This window comes from Rhinichthys klamathensis, unplaced genomic scaffold (genome assembly GCF_029890125.1).
Source record: "Rhinichthys klamathensis goyatoka isolate OS25496 unplaced genomic scaffold, OSU_Roscu_1.1 h1tg000365l_1, whole genome shotgun sequence".
In the NCBI taxonomy this organism is placed as follows: Eukaryota; Metazoa; Chordata; class Actinopteri; order Cypriniformes; family Leuciscidae; genus Rhinichthys; species Rhinichthys klamathensis.
In genome coordinates, this window is record NW_026606874.1 from 117,750 (window position 1) to 141,491 (window position 23,742).

Consider the following 23,742-nt stretch of genomic DNA (forward strand, 5'->3'; position numbering starts at 1 on the left):
ATGAGAGACAGATATCAGCGCCACACACGAGTCCCGCGGATATAAAGGAATAAGGACATTTAATTCTACCAAACTACCCGCAAGTGCAGAATTACTCACACAGATCAGTTTATTTGACGAATGAAGCTTGTGAGGTAATGCAGCGTTGTTTCACTTGGTCTACACTATCACACTAAACTGCATTTGAGTGTGTTGAAAGTTATAATGTTATTCTACGTGTTAGTTTGTTGGCTGTATGAGACTAGCAGCAGGCACGTGCACAGGTAGGGCTCAACCTGTGCAGAGCACATGCCCTTTTTGCCGAAGTGCCCTTTTTTTGGTGGTGGTGTTTTATTTTATTTTTTATAAATGAATGCTATTGGTCACCCTTTAAGTCAATCTGTCTGTTTTAAAAAATATTTAGCCAATGAAAGATCTTAAAAAGAGCTTGTGTAAATATTGTTCGATCTTAAACTGTCAGTAAAGCTGATAACTCTGCCCCCTCTATCGTGACTGAATGAACTGAAGCTCTGCAGCGGCCGCACAGCAGACAGCAGCTGAACGAAGTTTTGCAAGGGTAAACAAAGATCTTGTTGTTTAAATAAGTACTAAACACGTTGTCTATAAAAGCGCATATTTTATTTATTTGATGTCTGACTAAGATATGTGGGACGAGAGAGAGAGAGGGCTATGCTAGCATTTGCCATAGTCATAGCCAATAATACATAGCCTACACTTAAATAGCCTGTGCATACAGTTGAGTAGCATTTCATTTTTTATAAAATGCGATTTTGACCAAATGTATTTTACAACAGGAAAAACTGAGCGCCTATATAGCTATAACAATCTAGTTGGTAAGTTGTTGATGAAAATGTAATGATGCCGCCGGCGCCGTTTCCATCGGAGAATCATAAGCACAGGTGCGCCCCCGCGCTGTTCGTACTGGAACTACACAAAGCAACGAGTGATCCTCGTCACCTACATATATTTCTAAGAAATGTGTTCTTTGATTTATGATTGCAGATACACTTAATTTATTAACATTTAATCATTTAACATTTAATGTTATGGTAATAATATTAAATTATGGTTAATTCAAGTCTGTTAATATGCACGTATTCGCTATCTAATTTTTGAATCTACAGTATTCTTTACCTACTCTCCGGTCGTCCTCACATGCATAAATGTAGTAAAACTTGGTTTTACTACAGTAATGTTGTAGTAGTAACTAAAAAAAATATAAAAAAAAAATTACAGAAGATCAATGTGAAATCTTTATCATGCAGAACAGTGGCGTAGGCAGAAATTGTATTTTGGGCGGGCCAGTGAAAATGTGAGTGGGCCTATAGTTTTTCCTAGAAAAAAAACTGACTTAAATAATAATTAAACCTTAGAGAGTAGAAAAATTAATTGACAAACTGCAAAAACAGTTACACCTTTATTTCGCAATATTCGGCAAATCATCATGTTCAACCAACAGAGCTCAATAAAGGCTGGACAAACCAGTATAGACAATAACCTGTCTATTTTATTCAGGCTAGTCAGCAGTGCAAAGACAGTTCACCCGAAAATAAAGTAAGCTAAAATAATAATATCGCAGTTAGATCGGCGGGTAAACCCGCGTCAGGCTGACCGGGAGAGAGGGAGCAAGAAGCGGCCGCCACCAGCACCTGACTAGCCTTCTTGTGGGTTAATGAGTCTGAAGAACTGGGCTGGGTGGACTCGGTAGAGGAAGGCAGTAGCGTGTCTTCTTCCTCAACTCTTGCTTTTTTCAAATAGCACATTAAAGAAAGTTGTTTAGCCATTATTGTGGCGCCAGCGCCGCTGAATTTTCCTGTCGGAACCCCTAGCAACCATAGCAACCAATAACGTTCCGGAGGGAGGCTTTCTACAACTTGCTTCAACAGTTCCATTTTATTCGGAAAACAAATTAAACACACACACCAGTCAACAATAAATCAGGTATATATTAATATATTTTCTTAAATACACTTGAATAATAAAAATAAACTAAAAATGTATTTTTATCAAACTTGCCCGGGCGGGCCAGTGAGTAATGTGGGCAGGCCAGTGCCGCCCTGGCCCATTACTGGCTACGCCCCTGATGCAGAATCTAATTCATGATTTAATTCATTCGAAGGCTTAATGTATTTGATCCAAAATAAGCAAAAACAGTAATATTGTGAAATATTTTTACAATTTAAAATAACTGTTTTCTATTTGAATATATTTTAAAATGTAATTTATTTCTGTGGTCAAAGCTGAATTTTCAGCATCTTTAGTTCAGTACTCTGCAGTGTCACATGATCCTTCAGAAATGCTTTTCACTGCAACTGTACTTTTCACACTATTTTATAATTTTTTTCATTGCTGGCTTATTTTATGGGAAGTGTAGTGAATAAAAGACCTTCAACAGACCAACATTGGTCCTCCACAGTATCAGGTTTTTGCCATCAACTGCAACTGTGGAGAGATCCTTTTCCAAAATGAGGTTAATTAAGAACCAACTCCTAAGCCTTTGCTCAGAGGAGAGACTCGCAGACCTTCTCCTCATAGCCATAGAGAGGGACAGCCCAGTGGATCACAGTGAAGTCATAAACATCTCCAAGCATGGCTCACAGAAGGTTGCTGTTGTAATTAGGTTTAAAGAAGCCCTGAAACCCTGTATATCTATATTATCTATATTATTATTATTATTACGGTTATTAATAGTGAATAAATCTAAAGCTTTTGAGACTATTTTTTTTATTGAATTTGTCATGAAGATGAGACCATTTCCTCCTTTAATGTAGGCTTACTAAATAATCTTGATATAAAAAAAGGGAGGGGGGTGCCCTTTTTTAGTTTCAGCGCATGCCCCTCAAAAGGTCTGTGCACGGCCCTGACTAGCAGTAAGCTAGATCAACATTAGAATAACATACAGACCATATTCTAACATTGCATCATGTTGAACTATATAACATTGATTAGTTTTATGTTCATTTGTCTGCTTGCCATGGTCCATAATGTTTGAACGAAACAACTAGCTAACAGTTAGACGTAACGCTGTTGTCCACGTCTGTCTCCATGGTTACTATGCTCGTACTGCACGAGCGGAAACCAGGGATAACACGGATATTACGTCAGTGACAGGCGACAAGTGAAAATTCCAGAACGGCCAATTATTTAAAATTGGAATTTCTCAGAAATTAAAAATCTTTGGGAACTTTTGGGATATTGTAAGTACACAACTGCAGGAAATATATCACACTGTGCAAGTGATTTTTGGATGTTTTATTACAAAATTCTTACATATTGTACCTTTAACCGAAATTATAACGTTTCAGATAATTGTCCTATTTATTGATAGTTTACTTGTATCAGGGAGGCTGCATTGTCCTGCACACAGGGGCAAAACTTTGAGCCAGTTGTTACACTGTGTGCTAAATGAACAGAACTGCGTGACTGATTCAGTGAAGGAGAGAGACTAGAATGAGCCATCACACAAACAGAACCAGAGGAGCAGTAAAGATGGAAAAACCCTCTCATTTCAGAGAGAGAGGAAGAATAAAAATAAACAATGACTTCAATCGCTAGCCTTTCCCTCTGAGAAATCACTAACACACTAGAACAACAAAAAAAAAGAATCACAAATGAGATATCCATTGTAACTTAATTGTTTCTCCTAGACAGAAATGGAGAGCAGATGAAGACTTAGGTTTAAATCTACTGCTTTGAAGATGTTTCTAAAAAGAATCTCATGATTCGAATCCCCAGTAATCTCATGTTTACTTTAAAGTTTCAGAAGAGAAATTATTTGAGCAAATTACACAAGCTATGCTATATTTTACAGCTTTATACTCTTACTGTATGTCAACAATTTACTGTCTTTTTTTATGTATCTCTTGCTGGGCAATGAAAGAAACTGTGTTTTTCACAGGGCACATCTTTCATTCAGCAAGAATGGGACAGAATACAGAGATTTTCCGGGCGTTCTGCCACTGGCATGTTCAGTGGGGGTTTCACACAATTACAACTGGAGCTGGGACAAAAAATCTTCCCTGGTCAGGCAGGGCAGGTTCTGTGTTTAGAGGCCAAGCGGAACCAGTCAAGCTCCTAGATCAGGAAATAATGGCAGAGTGATACAGAACATCTCATTTTAAACACCCAGACCATTTATTAAAACTACACTGCAAAAAAAAAAAAAAAAAAACCTCATTCAGAAATGTACATGGTTCATATGACCAACCACATTTACAAATCTACACCTATTCAGTATTCAGCAACTTGAGCTGCCCTCATTAATGGTAGGAAAAAACTATGCTGTAGCAGGGGTTCTCAACTCTGTCCCTTGAGATACACTTTCCTGCAGAGTTCAGCTCCAACCCTGATCGAACTCACCTGCCTGTAGCTTTCTAGTAATCCTGAAGATGTTGATTAGCTTGTTCAGGTGTGTTTGATTAGAGTTGGACAGGACATCTGGAGGGCCAGAGTTGAGAACCTCTGCTGTACAGTGAGAATACTGTACAGTCGCTGCACGTTATATTGAAACAAAAGCGTTATCATCAACGATATGGCTTAGTGCAATTGTTAAATCGTGCAGGGTGGAACTGAAGTAAATGGTACTGGTTTCAGAGTCAAGCGCATCATTTACACATGTAGTTCATGATACAGTAGCCAAGTTTCCATCCACTTGTCAATCGAATTATCTGAAGATCGGTAAAAAAACTCATGCGAATAAAGCTGGTGAAAGTGTGTTTCCATCCAACGGCTTTAAAGCGAATAAAAACCTGTGCGTAATGACGTCACATGCTGTTTTGCGATCAAATTGGTATATCGAATTGATTTGAGACATTTTAAGGTGTTTCCATTCATTTTCGCACTGAATCGCACAACATTCAAGCAAACCTTTCCAAACAAAGTTTTGCTAGACAAAATGGATCGCGCCATCTACCAACAAATGATCAATGTTGCACAAGTTGTAATAGTGCTTATGTGCCAGCTGATAGCGACATATCAAGCTATAATAAGAAAAGAACGACCCTATCAACACATTGCCTTTTATTTTCCCTCCGGCACCGCTGCGAGACAACTCTCTTTTTTGACACATGTATCGCTGTTTGAGCGCCTTCCATTTACTCCGGAGGATGTCCCATGGCTTGTTGTAACCTTTGTTGGCCATTTCCTTCGCGAATTCCTGATAAATTATGGCATTTCTTAGATTTTTGCTATCTAAAATAGGCGTTATATTTTTCTGGTAAATTAAATTCAAAAAGTATCTCGTCTCCTCGTTTGTCCACTTACATCTGTCTTTGTTGACACCCGCCATGTGTGCGCAAACAGAGCGGAAATACTGGGCGGAAATGAACTAAAACTTCTTCTATGTTTTGTGGCGGGTTGCAACCATAAAATGACCTAAAACTTAATCGCAATTCATTATTTATTCGCCAAATAACGTTTCCATCAGCATTTATCGCATAAGCCGTATATCGATCAAGATAAAATCCGATGAGACCGAATGTATTTCATTTGAGTCGATATTCATGAAATTCAATCGAATTTTACTGTTTCCATAAGGCATTTTTCATTCGATATCACTTAATTCGGATAAAAACGTGTGGATGGAAACATAGCTACTGTTTCAGATTCTCAGATTCTTCATTTACTGTGAATTAAGCAGTTCCCTCTGAAACTGGATGGCGCATTTATTCGCCAGCATACTGTTTGAAAATGAAGAAATTAAGACATAAATATTACTATTGTAATGTTATAGTAAAATACAATTATTTAGATTTTTTTATCATACAGTGCTAATCATCACAATAAAATTATAATAATAATAATTCATTTTATAGTTACATTGAATTGGTCAAAAACTTGGCCCTCTTTTTTGTGGTCTGAAAGAGGATTTTTCCCCCCTCTGTTTAATTAATGGTTGGCCAGGTTGTAAAGGCACATGAAGGGACACCTGACGTAACCTTTAAAGGCCCACTGAAGTGCCTTGAAATGTGCAGAATTATTCAGTGTGTTGACGTAATTTCAACTGAAACAGGAAGACAGGACATAGGACATAGATCAGCTCCTCCCCTTTTTTAAAATAGCCAATAGCATTTAGTTTATATCACAGCTAGGCCATAGCCGTTGAGGTCTGTAAAGCCACAGTTTCTCCTCATAATCTCCTCCATATCGCTTTAAAATATAGCATTCGGTCTACAATTCAAATGGATCCGATACGTTATCTGGTCTGCGCCGACTCGCGCATATGATCCGCTCTGTGCTATCGTGTCTCTGGACCGTATCAGACTGTGCGCGTTGTGGCAGTTGGCGTGACACTAGCGGGAAACCAGCTGTGGAATAAATCTTTTAAAGACAGGATTGATAAAATGGCAAAAGATTGCCAAAACCAGTTCCACACAGTATGAAATTGTCACAGATCAGCCTTGTCAACTCCTCAGTACTACATTTCCCATCACCCTCCTTGGCTCTCACCTGCACGTCATTCATGATCACACACACCTGCACCTCATCATCACCCTCATCACTGCCTTTGTAACTACAGACACCTCACCCCAGCTCAGAGTCTGGTCTTGTTTTCACATTGTGTACTATCTCCCTGTCTCCAGCGTCTCGTCCTTCCACGGTGTCTCCTTTCCCACCTGTGTTCATCTGCCTCGACACCCACCGTATCCTACCATCATCCTCTCCCTTTGTTGTTATCAATAAAACACCCTGTTAATCACCCATCATCCTCTAGTCTGCATTACGTAACAGAAATAACCGCAGAGGCAGGGAGGTCTCTGCTCATCATTTATGTATAGTTTATTGATCAGAGACTCTTTGCCCATCAGTATGGTTATAAAGTGCAGCAAACTTTACTGCAATGTACAGAGGTGCTGCCTGTTGTGTGGCAAAGTGATTGTGGGTTTCTTAAACTTTTCTGGAACATTATTATCATGCACTATCACAGTGATGCTTTCTGTATTAAAACTGCATATCTAGCTGACATATTCAAGCTTTATAATGAGTTCAATAAGCAGCTGGACAGAGTCAAACAACATGCAGTGCAAAGACTGATCTTGCCTTCAAATGTACAGGCCTGGAAAAATGACACAAGGGCAGTTACAGTAATTCCCACCGCTACTGAAACACACTAGCAACACTGTGTGTGTGTGTGTGTGTGTGTGTGTGTGCGTGTGCGTGTGCGTGCGTGTGCGTGTGCGTGTGCGTGTGCGTGTGCGTGTGCGTGTGCGTGTGCGTGTGTGTGTGTGTGTGTGTGTGTGTATAGTTTTCCTGTTACATGAATTAACATAGAGAGGAATTAAAACTCTGGTTTGCTGATGTTAATGAATACTTATCAAAGGACTTTTGAGCCCTTCATTTTCAGGCTTGAGAATGTGGAGTACCTCATCTGTGAACATGAGCTAGCTGAACTTCAAGTCACCTTTATTTATATAGTGCTTTTTAGAATACCGATTGTTTCAAAGCAGGGTTACAGTGGTAACAGGAAAATAATGCAACAAAGTTTGTTCTCGCTGAACAGCAGATCTAGAAGAAAATAGTGTCATAGTCCAGCTTAAGTAAGTTTAGTGATGGTTCATTTTTATTGTAAATAAGTTATTAATTTAGTTCATTTATATACAGTGGGGAGAACAAGTATTTGATACACTGCCGATTTTGAAGGTTTTCCCACTTACAAAGCATGTAGAAGTCTGTCATGTTTATCATAGGTACTCTTCAAATGTGAGTGACGGAATCTAAAACAAAAATCCAGAAAATAACATTGTATGATTTTTAAGTAATTAATTAGCATTTTATTGCATGACAAGTATTTGATACATCAGAAAAGCAGACCTTAATATTTGGTACAGAAACCTTTGTTTGCAATTACAGAGATCATACGTTTCCTGTAGTTCTTGACCAGGTTTGCACACACTGCAGCAGGGATTTTGGCCCACTCCTCCATACAGACCTTCTCCAGATCCTTCAGGTTCCGGGGCTGTCGCTGGGCAATACGGACTTTCAGCTCCCTCCAAAGATTTTCTATTGGGTTCAGGTCTGGAGACTGGCTAGGCCACTCCAGGACCTTGAGATGCTTCTTACGGAGCCACTCCTTAGTTGCCCTGGCTGTGTGTTTCAGCCCATCTTCAATGCTCTTATGGAAAGTAGGTTGTTGGCCAAGATCTCGCGATACATGGCCCCATCCATCCTCCCCTCAATACATTGCAGTCGTCCTGTCCCCTTTGCAGAAAAGCATCCCAAAGAATGATGTTTCCACCTCCATGCTTCACGGTTGGGATGGTGTTCTTGGGGTTGTACTCATCCTTCTTCCTCCAAACACAGTGAGTGGAGTTTAGACCAAAAAGCTCTATTTTTGTCTCATCAGACCACATGACCTTCTCTCATTCCTCCTCTGGATCATCCAGATGGTCATTGGCAAACTTCTAACGGGCCTGGACATGCGCTGGCTTGAGCAGGGGGACCTTGGTGCGCTGCAGGATTTTAATCCTTGACGGTGTAGTGTGTTACTAATGGTTTTCTTTGAGACTGTGGTCCCAGCTCTCTTCAGGTCATTGACCAGGTCCTGCCGTGTAGTTCTGGGCTAATCCCTCACCTTCCTCATGATCATTGATGCCCCACAAGGTGAGATCTTGCATGGAGCCCCAGACCGAGGGAGATTGACCGTCATCTTGAACTTCTTCCATTGTCTAATGATTGCGCCAACTGTTGTCGCCTTCTCACCAAGCTGCTTGCCTATTGTCCTGTAGCCCATCCCAGCCTTGTGCAGGTCTACAATTTTATCCCTGATGTCCTTACACAGCTCTCTGGTCTTGGCCATTGTGGAGAGGTTGTCTGTTTGGACAGGTGTCTTTTATACAGGTAACGGGTTCAAACAGGTGCAGTTAATACAGGTAATGAGTGGAGAACAGGAGGGCTTCTTAAAGAGAAACTAACAGGTCTGTGAGAGCCGGAATTCTTACTGGTTGGTAGGTGATCAAATACTTATGTCATGCAATAAAATGCAAATTAATTACTTAAAAATCATACAATGTGATTTTCTGGATTTTTGTTTTAGATTCCGTCACTCACAGTTGAAGTGTACCAATGATAAAATTACAGACTTCAACATGCTTTGTAAGTGGGAAACCCTGCAAATTCGGCAGTGTATCAAATACTTGTTCTCCCCACTGTATATAGCCGCTCTGGAGTAAACAGTGATGTCATCGTCCAGCTCTGTTCAGTTCTCATACAATGGTGTCAATGCAGGCAGATCAATATTATTGTTGAATATTAAATGTCCCCAACTATAAGCAAGCCAAAAGCCAAAGGCGACAGTGGCAAGGAACCAAAACTCCATCGGGTGACAGAATGGAGGAAAAAAAAAAACCTTGGGAGAAACCAGGCTCAGTCGGGGGGCCAGTTCTCCTCTTCAAGCAGATTCAAGCAGATTATATCAAATAAATATTTCCTGGAACATGTATTCAAGAGTTTTTGGATAGTTAGAGGCAATACTGTCACACATAGACTGATCTGCAGCTTCCAAAGAAATATTGTTTCTATTCAAAATGGGCTTCCTTAAAGAGGCTTAAAGTGACCTCCACCTGTGTGATCCTTGACCTTGTATGACCGTTCATCTGTTGCCACTTACAAATACCTTCATACCTTGTGATACAGACACAGTCACTCAAGTGTGAACACATTACAAAGAAATGTATCAATTCTTACAACCAACCAGTGTGAGTATATATAAACATAAGACACTTAAAACACAACAAAAAAAAATGTGTGTGTGTATATATATATATATATATATATATATATATATTAATATGTAAATATGTTATATTTTCCCTATACTTTCCCTGCCAGCATTTATTTTAAAATTTTTTGTCAAGTATTCTGAGTACAAGTTTAGGCCAAATATACTTTGTGTACTACACTTATATGCTTAAGTGTAATTTTACATTTTTTACATAATTCTGAACAGACAACTAAACAAAATAACATGTAATTTACTAGAGGTTCTGATCAAATTGATTGCTGCAGTCTATTTAAAATGTTTAATTTGAATGAATTTGATTTGAATAAATTATTCAATGACTCACTCATAAATTCTTCACTTGTTTCATTGAATCAGAGTTTCTGAACAAAACTCTTGAATGAATGCAGATTTGAAGGTTCCAGTGTGATTTTGTCAAAGGTTCAATAGACACAGGTAGATTGTTGTCATTCAGGAACGAGATTGGTTGGGTTTTGGAATCGAGATCGCAATTTTTGGATTAATAAATGATTAATCGTGCAGCTCTAGCTGACAGATTACACATCAATACCTATTGGCTTACACCATAAGTTGATGGGCTGACAGTTTAAAAGTAGAAGACATACAGTATGTAGTCATACATGTAACATGATAGGAGATTGCTGGCATTACATATCAAGAACCAATCAGCTTGCGACACATAAGAGTTTCCTGATTGAATTTCAAGTAAGTAATTGTATAGAGCCGCCACTCTGTTACTCAGCAGAAACACTACTAGCCTACTTACAATAGAAGTCTATGGGGGTATGCAAACTTTGCTCAGAATGGAGAGTTGTGTAGCTTTATGCTTTGTAGTAAATTTTAAAATTGTGCTGCCAAATGTATACAGTGTCTGAGGCGACAGATTTGTTGTCTTTTGGATAACAATCTTATTCCTGCTGTATAAGAGACTAAAGCTATTTCTGCTAGGACTCAGTGATGCTGTCTTATGTTGGTATGATGTGATTCTGATAATATTAGCCAAGAGCTCAGATCTAAACATAGGCAAAGTTTGTCACTCCAGCAGCAGCTCCTGAGACAGCTCCCATTACACCAGCGCTATTTTAGACATACCCAAAGACAAACAGCAATTCTGCTCTTTATCTCACAGACCCACAGGCAGGACCCAGACTCAGAGGAAAGAGAAAGTGTTGGTTAAAAAGAAAATGTCACACTAGTAAGAAACCCACCTCTTTCAACCCTCTACACACATCTTGGTAACATATACATATACAAATCAGTTGATCTTTATAAAATGGCACAGCCTTTTATATATCTATATCTGTATCAGCCAGTAAATACTCATTTTTAATGTTATCGTTATCGATCCGATAAGAAAATTAGGCCGATATATTAAAGCCAACAGATAATGTATCATTTCCAGCTGAGCAACTTCAGATGAGTGCTGTTTGCCATGATAATTTTTAATTTCTTGATATGATTGGAAATCACTTTGAAAACGAAGATACAGCTCAGTGCAACATGTGCAGCACCATCTGTCATTTAGGCTGCATAAAATTATAATGAGAACACGACTGTAAAATAATGTTGTGAATTCTTTGTGCGCCCGTGTTTCAGTGCGTTGTTGCGGAAAGAGCGCGTCCACAGAATTGACTAGCACAAGTCAAGTTCGCTTGTGCATTCCCAGCCTTTTGTGCCATTGTAAGTTGTAATATTATGTTTATTTTGTGTATATATATATGTGTGATTAATTTCATATAGGATCCGTTTGATTGAGTTAATTATAAATGCACTCCAGGAAACAATAAGACAATCCAGTTCATGACCCCTTTAAGATACATCCATAAGTTATATGATCTGAAAATAAAACAACTACTCTTTTAACATCAGTCAATCAAGCATTTGTTATGATAGAATAGAACTTAAGTAATTAGAACCAAAATGTGGTAGCCATGTATGAATGTATATTTGTCATTTTAAAACTAATAATAATACTGACAAGACGATAATACTATTACTAATTCTACTACTAATAACTATATAAAACACGCTGAAGTCTGACGAGCTGCTTGGTTAATGAATATTAATCACATTCGCTCAAACTGATTTGCTGAAATAAAAACAGGGACAGTAATAGGCGAGCACTTGTGCATTAGTTCCGCCCACTACTGAAGAAACCGACAGTGGCGTCTGCTTGTTTTAAAAGGCAAAACAATTCCAAATGAACTTTTTGACAGGAAAATACAACAAAAAATATAATTTACATGTAATGCATCAATTCTACGTGGTATGTAAGACTCTCTTAACCTCTCTCTCTCTTTCTTTCAGCTGAGCGACGGCGAATCGGGCACCTTCACACTGCAGTTTACAGTATACAATGTGTTAAAGATAAGTGAAGGAGAGTGAAAATATATCTGTGCTAAACTTAGCCTCGAACTCAAACACTGGCAAGGGAAATCTAACAATTTATAAGCCAATGGCTAATGATAGACATTATTTGTCTATCATTATTTACCACAACTGAAAATTCTGTTGCATATATGAGTGATTTACTCGCATTGTAGAGGGTTGTCCTTAAGGCATTTAATTCTGGACAATACAAGAGGAGATACAGCAACAGTTCTGTACACTTGCTGGTAAAGACAAGTCATATAACAGAATATTGGCCAATATTGGGCCATTTTGAGATTATCAACATCGTCCGATTAGCATGCCCAATTGACCAATTATAAAACAAGTAGTAGTTTTCCCTTGTCTGTGGTCAAGAATCAATATTGTATAAAGGCCAACTACCTTGCACTTTACCTAACTTTTCAACTTGTTGGCCCTTTAAAGGCCCTGATATACTCACGGTTATACTCAAAGTTATTTTTTAAAAGTATTTACGTATTTACAAATCTAGCGACTATTTGGACAAACCTTAGTTACTTTCCAAATGTCGCTACTGTCCTCTGAGCGCAAGGTCTTGCTTTTCTGCAGCAGTCACACCTCTCTCTGTGTCTACTCTGTTCAGTGAGTGGCTGAGAGGAGCAGCACATTCCGTTCACAGCATGGATGCTGACATGAGCCTCGTTTATACTTTAGCCTGGCTCCGCACAGCAAGCCTCCGTTCAGTGCGCGGGCTCCTCCCCAAACGGACAAGGCATTTATACTTGACGTGCTAGCTTGTCGCACAATGTTTGATTTTATTACACTTCACTAGGGATGCTCCGAATGACCGGCCGCAGATTGGTATCGGCTGATAATTACATTCTATGACTCGATTGGTTGTCACTATATTTGGCCGATCTCACGAACCAATCCCAATTTGATTACGTAAAACATGTGATGACGTCAAACTTAAGCTCCACACTCACCTGGCATGTTCTAAAGAAATATCACGTAGGAAATATTTCCTATCACAAAATAGGAAATACATTGGAAAAAAGATAGAAACATTGGAGGAATTATGCCATGGAGCAATCAACAAACAGCAATACACTAAAGGCCTGCTAATGTAAAAACATACACAGCATGTAAAACATACAGCTGGGGCTGCACAAACTGACATACATAAATCCCCTGTAAGCAGATCAAGGCAATAGTTCCTAGGGAGGAGGAGGGTGTCAGAAAAAAAGCTCTGATTTTCTTTTTTTCTTTTTTCTGTTCCTTTAGTTTTTTCTTGTTAATAAATCTGCAGTTATCTCAGATCTGTTTTTCGTTTTGTTATCACCCACTTGCACCTTTTCACTATGCAAAAGAAAAACATGCTACATCCTGGATCTTTATTCCGTGACAGCAACTTTTGGGATTGACAAAATATTTGTTTGGCTCTACGGACCTTAAGCTACACTGTTTATAGTTCGATTTTGAATGCAACAATACTCTCTACCTCAAATGCAATATCAAATTAGTAACTTTTCAACACAAACAGCAAGTGATTTAAGGTAGCAATCCTTCTTGCGGTTTCATTCAAGTGATCAAGTAAACGCCATATTGAAGTTTATCCTTCATCTGCCACGTCCAGCCAGGAATTTTGCAGGTAAATGGATAAATTAACAGATGATCAAATCATTGCCAGGTAAATGTGAGGGTTTTCTGGGTCCTATTCATCTAACTTGAACTGTGCACGAGAAGATTACAGCATTGCTTTCCACCAGTCATAACAGCCACAGCAAACACCCAGCTTAAACATAAAACAATGACAATTGGTGTCAACAAAGAGATGCAACTTTAATCCAACAGAGCTTTGTTCTCATTGATCAAATTTGAAAATGCATAATTTTCTCTACATTTTTAGCCACACATTAGTTTGGACACTCATCGGAAGGTTGTGAGTCCTTCCATACATTATGAATCAGTTTATCTGATAATCGCATCAAAGCAGTTGGTGGTCGAAACGACTGTACTGCCTGATAAGCTGGTGACAACTGCATGTGCTTTGTGCTAAAAGTGTAGTCAGAGGAGAAGATTGTTGGTGCCATAGCTTTAGACCGAGAAAAAAAAAACACACAAAAAAAATAAACAAATGACAGGTGTGCAAAGGATTAGGTTGAAGAGCAGAGAACAGTATGGTCAACCCGTTCTGCAGAAACAACTAGAGTATGTATTATATATGTCAGTGTCAGGGGTGTTTCCACCGAGGAGTTAAAGGGTTAGTTCACCCAAAAATGAAAATTCTGTCAGTAATTACTCACCCTCATGTATTTCCAACCCCGTAAGACTTTCGTTCATCTTCGGAACACAAATTAATATTTTTGATGAAATCTGAGAGCTGGCTCACTCCTTCATAGGCTGCTAGGTAATTTGATATCCGCCAGCCCAGAAAAGTTAGTAAAGACATCGTTAAAATAGTCCAAGTGACTACAGTGGCTCAACCTTAAGTTTATCAAGCGACGAGAATACTTTTTTCATTTTTGGGTGAACTAACCCTTTAAGGGAGGCAGTGTCTCTTAAAAAAAACTGGATGAGAAAATAATCGATATTATAAAAAATGTAAACAACGCAAATATTACAAAATGTGACATTAAAAAGTATAAAAGTCACTCATTTTTATAAAGTAACTGTCCAACAGAGACACCCGCAGGTGAAATTACAGCGGAAGGCGCGCCTCCTCTGATCACCCCATTGATTCCCTGTGCCAATGCATTGATGAAATTAACAGTTGGATGTGCCAAAACCTATTTCAGTTAAACAAAGACAAAACAGAAGTCATTACATTTGGAAAAAAATATGAAATTCTCAAGGTGAATGCATACCTTGACTCTAGGTGTAAAAAAAAAAAAAATCAAATCAGGAATCTTGGTGTGATTTTGGAGTCGGGCCTTATTTTCAGTTTTCATGTCAAAGCAATAGCTAATCAGCATAATATTATCTCAAAAATATGAGAGCAGCAGGCGTAATGATATGACGCAGCGCCTGAAAATAGGCCACCTTCCGTCAACACAACGGAACTATTTTCAGGCGCTGCGTCATATCATTACACCTGCTGCACTCATGGTACGGCAGTGAAGTTTCTTGATTATTACGCAGGAATGAGAGTATAGTTCCTAGCCATATCAGCCTAGAAAATCGCAACTTTACATTTTCCGTCGGTCTTAGTGCACGATGTAACTACAGAAGAGTCAAGTTTTAAATAGGAAAAATATCAAAACTCTTTGGTCATTTTTTTTTTTTGAAATGCTAATGGTCTTGTCCACTTCAATGATGTATGCTAAGCTATGCTAAAAGTGGTACCGCCAGAACCGGAGATCGGCTGAATGGATTCAAAAACGGTAAAACTCAACAGTTTAACTCTGGGGGAGTTGTAAAATGAGCCTATTTCCAAAAAAAGTGGAGTATCCCTTTAAATCCATTTTATGTAAAGCACTTTTACAATGGTGTATAAAATGTGCTATGTAAATAAATTCACCTTGCTTTGCCTTATGTAGCTCCGCCCCTTATCAGCACTGTGCTTGTTGTATTACGGTTTGTATTTCCACAGCATGAAGGTAAGATCTTACGGATTATAAATGAACCGCTCTTTTTAAAACCTTACCGGTCTACTGACATTTATGACATCCGCTTCAAACCTTACAATGCTCATGGCTCATGATAATATACATTAACTCTACAATAAGAAAATCCACTTCACCAGCTAATTACTTTTCGACAGTGCTGTGGCCTGTATAGAAATATACAACGCTACCGCAAAAATGGGAGTTCAAACTCAAAATTCTAAAGATGGCACATAAAGTCTATAGGGCTGCCCAGCAGTCTAGACTCATCAGTGCTTCTCAAACCTGTTCCTGAAGACCCCCCCAACACTGTACATTTTGTATGTCTCCCTTATCGGATACACCCACCTCGGGTCTTGCAATCTCTACAAATGAGTTGATGAGTTAAATCAGGTGAGTTAGATGAGGAAGACATCCAAAATGTGTAGTGGTAGGAGGTCTTCAGGAACAGCTTTTGAGGCAGTGTACAAATACTGTAGATTATATGCCTTTATTTTGCCAGGTAATCTTGAAATGAAATACCATTTTAGGAAAGAGACCTAGACAAAATGGCAGCGTAAGACATCAAGTCCACAACATAACAAGGAAAACAAACAAAAAAACACAGCATACTGTACATTAAAACAAATAACTTACAAAACAATTAAATGTTAAAACAATGCCATTGGCCAAAGTTGTAAGTCCTAAACTCATTTAATTAATTAATTAATTAATTAATTAATTAATAAACCACTAATTCTGTCAGTGAAGGCCATTTCATTTACGAAGAGTATGATGAGTCAAACCAACACAATATAACACACCATTGTAAACTGTCAAATATCTATAGTGAGGCAACAAGTTTACAATTACTGACCAGTTTACATGCACTTAAAGCACAGTGTTTACACCGTGTTGTGAACATGAACTATTGTAAACATTCATTATTATCTTTATATCACCTGCGATGAGATGACTAAACGCCTGTGAAGAGACGACTCGCCGCCTGTGAAGAGACGACTCAACGCCGGCGATATGTTATGCCCTAAATTAATACATGAATAACTAACTGTATTTTTCTATGTACATTTCTGAAATGCACTTTCTATAAAGCTGTTTTGAAACAATATGTATTGTGAAAAGCGCTATACAAATAAATTTGAATTGAATTGAATTTATACCTGCAAGGTAAATATAAAGCTTTTTTTTTTTTTGCTGCTGATGCTGCTGCTGCTTCTTGCAGATTTAGGGGCTGTTTATATGACACTGTTTTCAACTAAAAACGTAAAACTTTTTATGCGTTTCGGTCGTTCGTTTACACGACAATGGCGTTTTGCGTGCCTGAAAACATAAACTTTTGAAAACGGGTTTCAAAGTGCAAGTTTTTGAAAACGGTCTCTGTGTAAAAAAACAAAAATGCGAATCTCTGAAGACAATGATGTCATGCACATGCATATTACGCGTTCAGTCTATAGTGTTTCATCTAATGGCCTGGCAGCAGAACACAGGGTTTTTAGTCTTTTTCGTGGAGATGTGAATGGGGATCGTTTTGACAATGGTGTCTCCCTTATTTAACACACCTTATTCAGATCTTCACCTCATTAGGTGAGAGCTCCATGAACTAAACTAAGTGGGTGCTTCTGCTTCTCAAACAGAAGGCTGCGTCCTAGTAAGGAAGCATATCTCAGCTACCACGTCACCAATCGCCGTCTCAATTAGGGTCCTTGAAAGGCAGCTTTCGTTTTGCGTCCTTCAATCAGCTAATTTTGAAGGATGAATCATCATGAATATTTATATTTTCATGCCGTGACCGTGGGGCGGGAACATGTGTGACATAGCCATGCTCACTTTCAAGACTATCTCATTCTAGTGTTTAATGCTGAGAAAGACTCTAGGCCTCTGAAGGACTGGACTAAGAAGCACACAACCTCACTAGGATGCATCCTTCCGTTTGAGAAGCACCTAGCGTGTCAGTTAAGAGAAACATACAAAATGTGCAGATTGGTGGGTCCCCAGGGCCAGGATTGTAAATAGATGTGACACTAACTCATCAGTTTGCCCATTTATGCTGCCTTGTGGTCCTGCTGCAAGCAAGACAGGTAGACTTTTCACATAGACAGAGTAATGAGCCAAGAGCATTGGAGGCGTTGCATCCTCACATCACTTTTCCAAAGTATTTCTTGATTCAATCCACATTAAAGGAGCGATTAGAACTACTAGAACTCAACAAGCTCATGAAAGGCAAAAAGGATGCTGTCTCCCTCTGAAATATTATCCCTAAATAGATGTTAAATAGAATCTAATGGTTAGTATGATGTCCTGAAATGTTAATAGAAATTAAGTTGAAACTTTTTTTCTGGAATTAATTTTTTAGTTGGACGTTCATCTAAAGATTTTTTACTAATTGGTTGTTTGATCATTAACCTTAATCATTTGAAGTTGTCATTCATTCATTAAGGGGCTGTTTACACAACACAGTTTTCAACTAAAAACAAATATATTCCACAACTCTACTGAAAACTAATAAAAAACATTTTGTGCAGAAAGTTAACTATGGCGTAACGATCAGCATAAGAAACTCAACAATGGTGGCATGTTTCATGCTGCAATGCATGCTGGGTGTTAGCATAGTCCAAAACTCATTCATGAATCAAAGCATGCATTGCCGCATGCATAAATTATGCAGCTAAATTGTCTATAATATAGAATATATCGTTTTTTAGTTATAGCCATAATTTTCATAATTACCATGACCATGGCAGTGAGGAGCCATGCATTTTTTTTTTACTGTAGTTACATGTCTAACCTTTTAAAAGTATTGACTGTGGAAGAAGAGCAAACCCTAAGTAGAATTAAAATCAGTGTTCCAAATGTGCATTTCAGTGAGACAAAATATGTAATGTTATTGCTGGCTTTAGTTTTTGTCCTTTATTATTGGTCCCCCTACCCCACTAGTGCTAGCAAATAAAGTGCTGGTGCCACCATCTGTAAAACTTGTTTCTCATATGTTAGTCCTGCAGTAAAGAAAGTCATAAATACAGGTAGCTTCACACACACACACACACACACACACACACACACACACACACAATCAATCAATCAATCAATAATAATAAGAAGAGACACATTTTTGTTCAAAACATAAAACAAACATCTGCCTTGATATTAAGATCTATAGACAATATGTGAATCAGCCAATTACAGCTTAAAAACCCTCTCACAAAATTGTCACATATAACGTGTCTCATTATATAGGTGGTTTTGTTTGTAACATCCTCAAAAGAGTCTGTTATGTCTCTCTGAAACACACTTACACACAATAAATACATGCTCACACCTGGAGACCAACAAAAGCTTGAGTTGGCCTCTGTGAAGAATGTTTTTAAACAGAGCTTACAACTACTAGACTGTCTGCAAAATGTTTATTTCTTTAATGCGGCAGGCTCCATACTTTATCTACCCCCCGCTTGCTGTGGCCGCCCCACTCACTAGAAAGAACAGCAGTCTGCCATAAAACTTTAGTTTCAACACTTGGCTCACTCACTCATCAGTGCATCAGATGAACTTTTGCATGCTGGCCCAGTAACAGCTCCAGCCAAGCTGCCTAATAAACTGTGCTAACTGAAGCCCCAGAAGACTCTGAAAGACAATCTAGCGGTTGCTAGAAAAACAAAGTCATCTGAGGTTCTAATGATTTTTTTAAACATGTAAAACTGTTTGTAACCAATAGGACTATGAAAGAGTCTAAAGATTATGATAGAAAGCAATCTGGCCCTCAACAGCCTTACCTTGTGTTGAGCAATTCCACCGACCGGCTTCATGTTCTGTCCAGCCAGAACCATGGACTTACAATCCACACAGGAGCCAATTGTTAACTGCTTGCCATTGTCAATTACCAGGGTCTGGCTGACCCTTGGAGCATAGAGGAACACAGGCAAGCGGTCAACGCACACCGCTTTCAGCCCAAGATGTCTCTTCTTCTCTTTCCTACAGAAGAAGCAGATGAATGTGTTGCAGTTATACTGGCGTGCCCAGGGGCTGCTGGACGGGCCTGATCCTGAGCCCTGACTCTCATGTTGGGTCCACTGGCCCAGAAGGTCATGGTAGCACAGTGCACAGGCAGAAACAAGGCCCGTGGCATCAGCAGGGCGGGCACGGGGAGCGGGAGGGTGGACAGTTAGAAAAGGAAAAAAGGGTTCTCGCTCTCCACAACGCCCCGGAGGGTTAACATGAAGCTGATACTCTGTTCCTCCAGAGAGCTCCTCTCCACACAAGTAACAGATTGAGGTGTGGCTTGTGGTTGTTATGACATTCTGAGAAAGGGTCGACAGAGGTCCTCTGGGGGGGGATACCAAGACTCCTCCCCTTCCCATGGCCAGGTGGTATCTCTCACGGAACATGCTGACGGAAGTAATGAGCTCCTCACTTAGACAGAGACAGTACTCTGCCCAGACCCCCTCCAAGATGCTGTGACATGCGACACAGCAGTGTACCTGTCCATTACGCACACTCTGAGCATTTGGAGGGCATTGTAGCTGGTTTATGAATGGGAAATACATTGCACTGCGGGATTTACTTGCACCAGCATGGGTAAATGCCGTCCTGACCTCTCGACCGCAGTCCTTCCCACATAGGTAGCAGGCCTCCCTGTGATTCTGTGGCATGGAGGGGAGTGGGTGCATTTTTGGTAATCCATCCACACATTCATTCATGGCAGGTGGAGAAAGAGGGGTTGCAGCACCAGCGTTGAGGGGCACTACATAGAGTCGCTGGAGAACAGGCACATCTGCTAGCTCGAACCCTCGCCACTGTTGCATCAGGGAAGAGTGGCAAGTGGTACAAACCAGAGTATATCCACCCAGGTTGAGTGGCACAGCACCAGGTGGAGGGGTGTGGAGCCACAGAAAAGGAAAGAATGGTTCGCTGGATGCTCTCTCCTGCTTCTGCACAAACACTCTGAAGCGGCCCCCTGCTGAAAGCTTGATTCCACAAATATAACAGACGCATTCGTCAGCAGAAAGACTGGAGTGACATTTAACAGCTTGACTGCGCTCTACATCAAAGTCTCTCTCATCATCACTGGTGATGTTAATCTCGCAGCTGTCAGTCACGTCCAAATCACCGGTGGACGCATGTATCCACTGCTTATTACACGTAATGATGCCGTTATCCTGCAGGGGTGTGCGCACAGACTGACTGTCATACTGCTGGACAGCCATGGACACAGATGAGTGCGATATGTGATTGATCATTTTAGTCGCACGCCGATCTGATTTGGGTACGTCCTGAGCTGTGTAAACTCTGGTTGGATATCGCGCTGACTCAGGACTGCTTTTAACACTCATTGCGCTCTTTCTACCGCCTTCTCTTGAGGCTTTATTAGACGCACGGAAACCTGTGGCATTACTGCTATTCATGCACGCTGACAGGTCCAAGTCCTGCTCGGACAAGTCATTATCAGAGAAGGAGGACATGTCCGACTCATTGCCGTCATAATTACTAACGCTCATTCTGCGCTCAAGATCGTAGGAAATGTTCCGTAAATCGCACTGGTATGGTCTCTTGAGCCAGTACATGCGCTTTTCTATGGGCGTCCTGTTGCGCTCGAATGAGTTCCACTGTTCGCGCAGGAAGCAGTGGCACACGGCGCACACCAGAGCGTCCCCATCCGGACCGATCTCCGGCGCGCCTGGAGCCGGGTCCTGGCCTTGCAGGAAAGGGAAAAACGCGCTATCCTTTTCTCGTTGGTATTTTACCTGTAAGCTCAGCTCTTTTCCCGGGGTCACTCCGCTCCCACAGATGAAGCAATGGATGAAGAAAATCCCGTTGCGCTCGGGGATGCACACGCTGCCGGACAGAGCGCTCTCCTCCCCGTGCAAAGACGAAGCCATTCGCTGTAGCGCCTTGGAGGTCGGCGTGAGCTCCGGATCGTTCATAGTTTCATGCGCAAAAGTACTTCAGAATCACAAGCAGCGTGATTTCAAAGCCAGTCGCATTCTTTGTGCGTTTTCTCACATATGTAGCGCCATTGATCCCGCGGGGGAAAAAACTCGTTCACTCCGCAAACTCACTCGCTCCGCCGATTTCTGATTTGTGTGTCAGTGTAACAATCCAGAAACGCACATTTGGACCGTCGTCTGGAGTCACATCCTTATGAGGCGGCGTAATCCGTGTGCTGTTAGAGAGTAGAAAGTCTTAATAAAGTTGCCTGGCGAAGTTTCCTCACACTGTGCCTGTGAGACGACTGAACTGAACACAGCGCCATCTCTCTCACTCACTCAGTGTCACACACTCACACACACACACACACACACACACACACACACACACACACACACACACACACACACACACACACACACACACAAACGTTTGTTTCACTAGCCTATAGTTACGACATCTCATAGACTTCCGTTGTTTTTATATTAGATTCATATTTTCGCCTAACACGAAAGTGTGCAAATCACTATTTAAATATGATTTGGCCCATTCATATAGACCCAAGTCTTTTTTAACTAGTGAAGTCTGGCACACTGGTGTTCAACAGGTTTAACTATAGCCTATTAATGGGGATTTTTTTTTTAATAGTGATGACTGACATCTCATTGACTTCTATAGTTTTTTATACCATGTGAATGATACTATTCTTCTATAGCCTAACCATACCCTACCCCTAAACATCACAAAAACATGAATGAAGCACAATCACTTCTTGTTCCATCATGCTAGTCATAAAACATTTCAAAAATGATTTTGGTCAAGCTGTGGTTATAAAATGTTAGCATTTATGAAACAAAATGTAACAAAATAGTGTTAAATAGTGTTAAAATGTACATTAAAGTTTTTATATATATATATAACAGTTGAAATGTGTTATCAAAGTCTGTGGAAAAAGACCCATTGTTGATGACATAACCATCACATAGCTGCTGGATTCACTGCTCTCATTCAGAATCCAGTCTCTGCTTGTAAGGATGATGTAGTACTCATTTAATATTATTAATAACAGTAATCGGCAAAGCTTAAAGCATGAGATTCGGTGTTGTGACATTCATTCTTACGGAATTGAAAAACATGTTGTGCACAAACTGTTTTGCACAAAATGTTTAAACAACTGTATAATTTAGATACACATAAACATCAACAATCAGCATATGAATCTCAACAATTGTGACAATCAACAAAAAGCTTCATGTTGCACTGCATGTCACCATAATACAAAACTCATCCATGGCTCCCAGTATGCATTGTGACATGAACTCATTATACAGCTGATTTGTCTTATTATTTTTTTGTGCATTTATTTTGCAGTTGTTTTTGATCTGACCTCTTAATAGCTTGTTTTGTGATGTTCAGAGATGATCTGTTAAATCTGTATAGTTTGCTGATTGTCACCATTGTTGAGATAGACTGTAGGCTGATTGTTGATGCCTGTGTGGCAAATCCCAAATGGGACACTTCATATGCGCTTATGGCTTTGAGGATTTACGATGTCCCTGTGTGCAAAGCTGAAGTCCACGTTCATACAGTGGCCTATTTGTGATTTTAGAAGGGTGCTCAACAAGAATATCTCATTGACACTACACTACTAGTCTTACACTGTAAAGTCACAGAATCATGTCATGTAATTTCACCAACATCGCTTGGCGGCGGTTGGCTGCATGGATGAGAAAGTAATGACCAGTCTTCTGTCTTGTATGGCCAGCTCCTGGTAATTGTCGTAAAGTCACAGAGTTGATGTATAATTACACAAAACACTTATGGTCAGTGAATCAGGCAACTTTATAATGATATCATCATCAATAAGTAATCACCTGATCTCATTTGATTTGTCTTCTTACAACACATAACTGTTTTCTTTAAACTGTTTTAAATGCCAGATGTAAAATTAACTTAAAAAGTCAAGGATCAATTGTAACATGGGCTGATTCAGAAAGACGGAGAGTAGGATCCAAATGCTTATTAACAAAATAACAAAAGTGAATCCAGACAAAGGCAAAAACAGAGTACATCCAAACACAGCGAAAAAGGGCAGGCAGAAACAGAACTGAAAACAATGCACACGGTACATCC

General features: G+C 39.7%; 1 protein-coding gene across 2 annotated transcripts in view; it reads right to left on the minus strand.

The window, feature by feature from the left end:
• The window catches only part of gse1b (Gse1 coiled-coil protein b), a 93,320-nt gene extending 71,357 nt beyond the window's left edge, over nucleotides 1-21,963 (minus strand). Inside the window, exon 1 of one of the 2 annotated variants that reach the window (XM_056233263.1) lies at nucleotides 19,458-21,962. In XM_056233263.1, coding sequence (XP_056089238.1) covers nucleotides 19,458-21,605 — 2,148 coding nt within the window. In that variant the 5' untranslated portion in view covers nucleotides 21,606-21,962. Of the gene's footprint in view, nucleotides 1-19,457 lie in introns of both variants that reach the window. The other variant, XM_056233264.1, reaches the window with a different exon arrangement.
• Between the last annotated feature and the right edge of the window lie 1,779 nt (nucleotides 21,964-23,742).